Source organism: Eucyclogobius newberryi, unplaced genomic scaffold (genome assembly GCF_026437365.1).
Source record: "Eucyclogobius newberryi isolate DKJ021-1_F unplaced genomic scaffold, fEucNew1.0.hap1 SCAF_8, whole genome shotgun sequence".
In the NCBI taxonomy this organism is placed as follows: domain Eukaryota; kingdom Metazoa; phylum Chordata; class Actinopteri; order Gobiiformes; family Gobiidae; genus Eucyclogobius; species Eucyclogobius newberryi.
The window spans coordinates 15,280,775-15,289,630 of record NW_027316500.1 but is presented as its reverse complement, the minus strand read 5'-3'; the positions used below and the strand labels follow the sequence as shown (position 1 = coordinate 15,289,630).

Here is an 8,856-nt window from a genome sequence, read left to right as displayed (position 1 = left end):
AGATGTGAGCTGTCAACAAATGCTGGATATGATCGGTTTGTTTTTCCACACTGGTGACCCTTATCCCACATTACAATGAAACTATTGCATTAACGCAAAGAGCTTTTCATGCTCTGAAAGTAAATATTTTATCAATAATTTAATTCAGTTGTCAGCACTCCTCTGTTTTGTCAGTTACATTTAAAAACACACAAGTCTTTACAATGTCAGCTCCACACCCTTCTTCAGCACTCTGTGTCCTGGTCCTGCTGTCTTCTCTTTGTGTGCTAAAAATGTCATCAGGGCTTTAAAAGAATGCCTCTGATAGGCCTCTTTTGACATGCATTGTTGGTGCTGCAGAATTTAGCCCCTCAGCCCCTGGCCTTGGCCCTCGTCTTTGGTTTTAACGTAGGCAGGGCTGCACTGTGACGAATGCCTCATAGAGCGTCTACTTTGGGTGTGAGTGTGTGTGCATGCTTTTGCAGAGAGAAAGTGTGACTAATGCCTTCAGAATGGCATTTATACATTAGAGAGCCATTAGTATTTAGGCTCCTGGGTGGAACAGCGGGGCACGAGACAGACATCGTGGTACCCCCGGTCACCCCTAAGCGCAGACGTCGCCACTGCAGCACGTTAAAGAAACACACAACAGCTGCCTCTGTAGGTGCACTGGAAAATGTTCCTCTCAACATTTAACATTCAGGATAAGAACAAGAAACACGGCACTAATGTCTGAAGTCTTTCTTCACTAAATCCTTCATGACATTTTAGCATTCTTAATCTTGCTCTTAAAAATAGCTGTGACATCATGAGTCCCTGGCATTCAAGTGTAATCTGCTCATAGCCCAGACAGAAAACAGCACTTACTGTATCTCAAAGGAAAAAGCCACTTATTAGAAAAGATACACACTGAGCAGGTGTGCACCCTGATAAGTTGTTTCTGTAAGACAAAGGAAAGCAGGAGCAGACGCATGTATAGGGCAAGAGATAACAGATGATAGCCTCACTAGGGATACCATGATCATAGTGTAGTGTTACAATTATTATGAGAAGAAACATTGCAATTTAACAATGATTCACAATTATTTGACACCATAACAAACAAATAAAATGATTTCCTCTCATTCAAGATGTAAACAAATCACTCTTCCTCCCTTCCTTGTCTGTGGCAAGCTTTATAAAATCAAATTTCAGGTTTGCTTTTTACATATAATAAAACTTTATTTTGCTTCAAAAATGTTCCCTATTGTAACTTTTCACTTCTTGTGATTATCGATCATCCGGTTAATCTTGACATGTAATCCTCACTGTTTAATGGAGTCGATAACTCTCAATACATTATGTTCAATAGCATTTTCTTTTTACTGGTCATACTGTTCATTTTAGACTCACTATTTGTTTGTTTGTTTGTTGAAAATTCATAGAAACATCTTAATATTTTGTTACGTATCCATATCACAGAAAACCCTCAAGGCCATGGTTTCCTGTTTAGTGGTCCCATGAATGAGCTCGCAGAAGGTGTAAAAATACCAGGCGGCTCCAAGATAAACCCGGTATCCCACGGCCTGACATTTGCAGGGCAGGAGCGTGGGAGAGCCAGGGGGTTGCCCCGTGCGTGTGTACCTGTGCATGTGGGAGGGTTCCCTCACCTCAGAGAAAAGCCCCATTCATGTCCTCTTGCTCTGTTGTCCCTGTGTCAAGTGTGGACCAGGGTCAGAAGGAAACTCTGGGATTTTCCACTTTTGGGTATGTATGTACGCTGAGATGTTTTCCATGTTTGCACAGTAACATGTGAGGGTGAAACATTTAATTGAGAGGGGAAATCTGTTTTCAGAGAACTGCTTTAAGGGACTTATGCTTGTTTGCTAGAAAGGATCTATGTCATTTATGTATATCTGTGTGTAGGGCTGCTCGATTTTGGAAAATGTGTATATTTATTGCAGTTGCATTTAGATACAGAATTTATGTTTTAAAAATAGGATGCTGTTCAATGTTCACATTTCATAAGTGTCCAGGGGAATTGACAAAAACCCTGTTTGTACAGAGTTAAACTACATGGTTTGCAGGTTTTATGCAGAATAAGAAGACATTTTGTTGTTTGTAGAAGACATTAAGATACCTGTACTTCAAAAAATTGCAGCATTTTTATTTTCTAATTGTGTCCATGAAAATTGAAATTTCAGCCCTAGTTGAATGTACAGCAATGAATTGTATTTACTATAGCTGGAATTGATCAGGCTCTAGTTCCCCAGTAAAGTTACAGTTGTATCTTGAAGCATGCAGTTCCATTATCTTTTGTCACGTTTGTCATTTGTCCCATGGAAACTGAGCAATCACACTTGACCTTTGACAGTGAGTGTCTGTCTCTGTGTCTGACATAGACAACACCGCAGTCGTTTAGTGGCTTCAATAAGAGAGCATTCAGCTGCCCGTCCACTTGGCTGTGACACGAGGACATGCCAGACCTGATGTTCGTCACACTGACACTGACCTACTTAACTGCCAGCTTCTCTCTTAAACACATCACCACTTGACATTTAGAGAAACACTTTGGTCAATATTCACCAAGAAAATTGAATCAGAGACAAATGACTATTTAGTGTCTTTCTGAAGGTGGCTTCTAACTGTTGTGTGCATAGAGCAGACAACGAGGGCCTAACTAGAGTCCATCAGTGCTAATGTGTAAACTTGAATCAGACACAGATTGATGGCAGCGAGGTGGAGAATGCCGCTCTTCCTTGTGTTTTGGAGTGAGGCAAACGCAGGAGGCAGTGACCCGGAGCAGGGGTCCCATCAGACCCTGTCCTGTCTGAGGCCCCTCTGCCTGTCAAAGTCACATTTTAATCACAAACATAATTTGAATTTACACTAATGAATACAAATGACTCCCAGGACTCCACAAGCTGAGAGCAATAAATTATTACAATCGCATTTCTGTAGGCCTTTTTCAATTAGCCGCCCCCGTGGAGATGGCGGTGGAGAGCCCACTCAAATGAAGACAAACGATGCTCCGGCAACATTGTGCGTCTCCTCCCAATGGTTTAATGACTTTCTAATTTAGGAACATCTTCAGCGTGATGGGGCGTAAACTCTTTTTTATTATTGCAGGCCGCTGTGTGATTTGGGAGAGCGCCTGATTGAAAGCAGGTGTTAATCAACCTTGTTCTGGAGCGGCGTATGATTTAGAAGAGAGTTTGACAAGAAAAGATCATCCTTGCCACTCAGAGACACAGATTGTTCAGTTCATAAAGTAAGCTTTCTGCTTCTCTCTCTACACATTTTTGCCTGTTTGGATAAATAACCTTTAAATAACCTTGAAGGACATTTTTATTTAAAAGGGACACATTATGTCAAATTGACTTTTAAGAGCTTTCAACCATGTTAAAACGATGTTCCCTCAGTATTAGCTCACCTAAAATTGTTTTTTCGATTCATACAGTAGGTGTCATTGCAAAAGGAAATACAACTGCATGGACAAAAGTTTTAAGGGTTCCAAGTAGCTTCTTCAGTTCTCCTGACAGAGACCTTGTAAGTCAGCTCCTCCCTTTAGACACCAGTTCTTTGGCATAACTGTTTCAATGTGTAATCTGAGGCTTGAGTGCTCAGAGAATTTAAATTTTCGCCAACCTACCTACTTTTCTGTTCTACTTGCAAATATTTTAAAAATCCAGACTCCGGGACGGACATCTAGGGTTCACAAATGTCACATAGCCATTTTTCAAGAACAACAAAAAACACATCTGCTGCTTGTTACGATGAAATGCCACTATGAAGAGGCGGAGCTTATCCGTTTGACATTTTGAACAGATGAAGTTAATAAACCTGTTTTTATTATTAAAAGCTGTTTTAGATCAATATTGCACTTTACAATGAACAAATTGTAAAATAATGATTGTATGTCTTCTTTAAAGGCCTCACTCCAGATGTCTGATGTGTGTGCACTGGCAGTTGCTCATTTACTGTTGAGGTCACCTTTTAATCATTAGTGATTAATGGATGTGGAAATGGAGCCTTTCCTCCAACTGCATTGACTGATCTGTCCCCACAAAGTTACACAAACCAAAATACACTCAGTTTGATGGTACCTTTACAGTTGCTTGATAATGCCGACCTTTTTATTTTATGAATCCAGGATATACAAAGTTCCATTTGAAATTCACGCCAATATTTTTGCATTACACATTTCATATTTATTTTCCTGTTCCTGTTGATCCAATGTCTTCTAAAGCAGACCAGCATATTTATTTGATGACCAACAGTCTCTAAGTACTGGGTGTAATATGAGACCTCATTCATGCACCCCAAAGAAAGGTTGATGGGCAACAGAGCTAACCCTTTAAATAACAAGCTAGAGATAATTTCTAGTGAACGTACAAGAGTCCCTAATAAACTCCCTCTGACAACACAGTGGTTTTGGACGTTCCCAGAAGTGACATTCTGCTCCACAGACGATGAATGGGTCTCTGTGTCTCTGTCAGTGTGCTGTCATCAGAGTGCAGCCTGTGGGGTCGACTTACAAGGGCCAAAGTCAACAGCAAGCCACAAAACACATTATGGCTCATTTTGTCATGACTTTAAAGCTCCCATCTCTAATCAGTCTAGTGTTGTTTCATTCTCATACAAACATGTGTGAGAATGAAACAAAACAGTCAGGTCCTAGTGTAAAAATGTAAATCTTGTATCTAGAAGTTGCAGTTTGTTGTGAAAAACACTTCATAGTAACAACTGTGGTTATTGTGGAGACAGTTAGGTGCAAGATGCTCAGGAGTGTGTGGACATAAATCCATCCTGTGGCTTCCCCTCTGCGTCAGGTTTATGTGTGTGTGGAGTGTGTGGAGTGTGTTCATGTTTTGAGAGTTTCTGTGCCATCACAAAGACCCCTCAGAGACCGGCGTATTTACCCTGCAGTAAAACCCGAGAGGGAGTATACCCTGCAGTAAAAGTAAAGAGGCGTTCAGTGGAGTTAGATTTAGGGCCACCTCCGGATTTCTGTTCTCTATGTGCCATCAGGGAAAACCCAGTCTACAGGTCTTGTTCCGCTGTTGAAGTTGAATTATTTTGTGTCCGTACACAAGGGCTGAGTATGACACAGAGAACCTTCAAAACAATCTTTATTTAAGAAGGAGGTATTACATGGTGTCAACAAACAATTTAGAAGCTGGTACAGTGACAATAATAATTTAGCTTTTATAAGCAGTTGTGCAAATAAGAGTTATTACATTTCACATTGCCTTTGCATAAGCACTTTCTTGAGTGTACATGGTGCATTTTCACAGATGAGCCCAATATGTGTTTGTCAATATGACACTGATGGACACTCCCGAAAACCTTGAATAATAATGTTGCATTCGCAGGATGAATGCTGGCTCAGACATCCACATGGCTAAAGGTTCAGCACCACCAGCATGCTCCATGGTCCAAAGGATGCTACGTTCAAACTCAGGTTCTCCTCAGAGTGGAGAACAGCTTTGTACATTCCACAGTTGAAGTTCAAGTTTAACCAAACCCTGAGCTCAGACTCGGCCTCAGACTTGGGCTCAGACTCGGCCTCAGACTTGGGCTCAGACTCGGCCTCAGACTTGGGCTCATGCATTACAGAAGCTGGTGTGTGTTTGTGAAAGCAGCAAAGATCAAAGCTTACAAGCACTTACATCCAAAAGTGGTTTGAACCTGCAACAGGAAATTGTTGATCTGTGACTCAGAGATGCAGTCTGTTGTTTACATCATATACATCTGAAGTGGCAAAATTGAAGATTGTAAACCCTTCAAATATTTTTTTGCATTTTGAGTTTGTATTAAAATAGCTATGGAATACAGATATAGCGTGACGTCTCAAACATTTTTTTCTCTATAAAACCCAAACAAATTTTTATCCACATCCAAATTTTTATTAAAATACATGTTTGTATTTGTTACGAGCATCAGTTTTTTATCTGTATTAGGATGTGCAGGCTATATGCTAATAGACTTTCAGTATGATGACAATTATTGTATAAAATGAACACAAAGACAAAGAAATGTACAGGCATTAGGTTGCTAACAGTTTGCTATGTTACATTATATACCTATCAAAAGCTGACATGTAATCCTCAGATCAACCAAGCCTCTACTGCTACAAACACTTTATCCACTGATGCTCTCAAAGTGTATGCTCTCTGTCCCCAAACACAGCATTGTTTTGGGTAAATATGAAGTGAACAGCAAGTCTTTCCAAGGCACTTGAGTCTTTTCTTGTCCTTAGCTCATGAACATAAGTCTACTGGACTTTTGCTAATGCCCTTCTGTTGAGGGGAAATGCACTTATATAAAAGTAAATCTGTCACATTTAACTCAGGGCAAGTCATAAACTGGATCCAAATGTCAATGTTGAATATGGAAAAAACACTTGCGATAGTAACAAGTACATTTAAACCTATGAGACACAGAGAGCATCTCTGCACCCACAAAGGCAGATTGAAAAACAACACCAAGAGCACATTGCAATCAAACAACTGGCCTTAACTTAGACAACAAAGTATTAAATATATTGTGACCTCAGAAACAGGAGAAGACTGAGAACAGTGCATTGCAAATAGGAGGAGACGAGGGAACATATTCAAACGACTTTGTGGTCTCTGGGACTGTCTGGCTGCCACTGATTGCCATGAAGCTCCAAAATGCCTTGTAAAACCTCCAGCCAGACTTTGTAGCAGAAAAGATATTGGTCCTGAAACAAGAGACAAAGGCCATGTCGAGCTTCTGGGAACAGAGCTTGAACTTTGAACTCTAAGCTTTCTACTGTCACCAACCTTTGTCTGAATCATGCCATGCCGCTGGCGCCTCATTTCCTTTACAATGTCACTAACGTTAATCTAGGTATAGACAGACATGCAACAAGGATTAAGATAAAATTTGTATGGAACAACTAAAATAACCAACGAATCACTTTTACTTACAGGCATATCAATAACGATAAGGCTGAGGATTATGTCGGTGCAGATGAGAACTCCCGCTCGCCCGATGCCTGCGCTGCAGTGCACTGTGATGGGGCCTTTATGGTGCACTGCCCTCAGGTACCGAATGAACCGAACCAGCTGCTCTGAGCTGTGGGGAACTCCATGGTCCGGCCAGTGCGTGAACTTTAGGTGACGGACAATGTGGGTCTCACCAGTCTGAAAAATATGTTTACTACAATAAAGTTTTTCTGAATTGTATTCACAGTTTAACCATTTTCACTCACCTGTTTTTCAACCATGCGAATGATCTTTATCTGAAAACACTCCAGAAACTGTTGGTTCTCTAAATGAAGCTGGTACTTGTCCACGTCCAGAGGCATATCTAATCTTTCTGGCCAGTACTTGTGGCATTTCACCCTTCCTTTTTCTACTTCCTGGGTCATCATGGCAATAACATCTGACCTGTTTTCCCAGATCATCTGCCAGAAAGCCTGTATTGTGGAAGGCAAAGGGCCCTGACAGGAGATGTAGAAGAAGTCTTCTTCTCCAACATGCATGCGGATGTAGCTGGCATTGATGTAGTCCTGGTCCTCACCAATGCAAACACGAGTTTGGTCATCTACAGGTGAGAGAAGAATCAAGACTATGTATTTCTGTTTGCAAAAACTGTCACTGCAAAAATGTGGACACAAAATACACATTTAGCACCCTTAAGATAAAAGAGTCATTATTGTTAGATTTATTTACACATTCTTGATAAATCCATCAATCATAGAGATCAAACACAACCACCTAATTTTGCCAGGGGAAAGCAAACAGCTCAGAGGTTTGGAGTCAGCCTGGACAAACCAGTGCTGTGAAGATGTTTGCTCAGGATGATGAGGCTGATAGCCCAGACGCTGTTAGGAATGCATGGCTTGCCTTTGGCTTGTGAGGTCAAACAAGCCTGAAACCTCACTACATAAATAGTTTGAGGTGCTGAGGCGTAATTCTGATGTTCAAATTTACATTCAATTGTTCATTGACTATGTCTTATACAATATTATTTTATTGAGACTTACAAGGGAGAATATCTCTGTAGCGGTTTTTGTCTCTGTTTTCAGGAGATTTTGCCACCAGGCAATTGTCCGTGGGCTTCAGGTGCTCTAGAGCCTGCATGGAATAACAAGTGTCTCAATTGCAATTTAGTTCAAGGTAATGCAGCAATATAAAGTACATTAATCACCATAAATTCTTTAACCAGCTCCTGTTGGTCCAGCTGGTGCTGCAGAACCTGGATGAGGGCCTTGACTCTGGAGCCAGAATATTGGCTGGTTTTAGATGGACTGATGGCAGCAAGAGCAGAGAGCTCCTCCTCAGATACTATTGGTGTGTCTGAGGAAAGAGGAAGTCTTTCAGGAATTGTCACAAACTCCTAAGAACATAGCCTCACACAGTCACCTGTCTGAGTTGGTATTTCTTTGATGTTGTCAAATACATCATCTTCTTCGCTGCTCCAGCCATCGGTCTGTGTTTTCCGGGGGCCTTTGCAAGACTGATCCAAAAGTTTGGTCACAATTTGTTTCCTGGGGGAGTCAGGGGGCAGGGGTTACTCTTCAGTAGGAATGGCTGAAATCATGCAAGGCTGACTTCCTTTCCCTGCGACTTTTCCACCTAAAATTATAAATGAGATTCTAGAACGTTCATGCACTTCTGAGATGTCGCTACTCTGTCAGTCAACACCTTGTTTTCTGACTTAAGGGGCAGCCTACTACACTATTTTATTTCTTGCTCTTTGCTGCCTCCTTGTGGTTAGACATGCAACAGACAGGAAAATGACAGATAAGTACAGTACACTGTAGTGAGTATTAAAGTAGGTCACAACCTGTCAGTAGCTCCATGCAACATGTCAGTGACATTGAGGGGTGGACAGCAAGCTTGGTGAGAAGGAGAGCTGTTACAG

General features: G+C 41.2%; 1 protein-coding gene across 19 annotated transcripts in view; it reads right to left on the bottom strand.

The window, feature by feature from the left end:
* Positions 1 to 5,073: 5,073 nt before the first annotated feature.
* ptpn20 (protein tyrosine phosphatase non-receptor type 20) overlaps positions 5,074 to 8,856 on the bottom strand; it is an 18,717-nt gene continuing 14,934 nt past the window's right edge. For 9 of the 19 annotated variants that reach the window (XM_072436267.1, XM_072436268.1, XM_072436269.1 and 6 more), the window contains exons 39-46: positions 8,779 to 8,856; positions 8,355 to 8,479; positions 8,140 to 8,288; positions 7,976 to 8,066; positions 7,199 to 7,533; positions 6,915 to 7,130; positions 6,768 to 6,830; positions 5,074 to 6,685 (exon numbers count right to left, since the gene is read on the bottom strand). The exon at positions 8,779 to 8,856 is cut by the window's right edge. In XM_072436267.1, the coding sequence (XP_072292368.1) occupies positions 6,575 to 6,685; positions 6,768 to 6,830; positions 6,915 to 7,130; positions 7,199 to 7,533; positions 7,976 to 8,066; positions 8,140 to 8,288; positions 8,355 to 8,479; positions 8,779 to 8,856 (1,168 nt within the window). In that variant the 3' untranslated portion in view covers positions 5,074 to 6,574. Of the gene's footprint in view, positions 6,686 to 6,767; positions 6,831 to 6,914; positions 7,131 to 7,198; positions 7,534 to 7,975; positions 8,067 to 8,139; positions 8,289 to 8,354; positions 8,568 to 8,778 lie in introns of those variants that run through there. The other 10 variants (XM_072436280.1, XM_072436279.1, XM_072436282.1 and 7 more) reach the window with 3 other exon arrangements.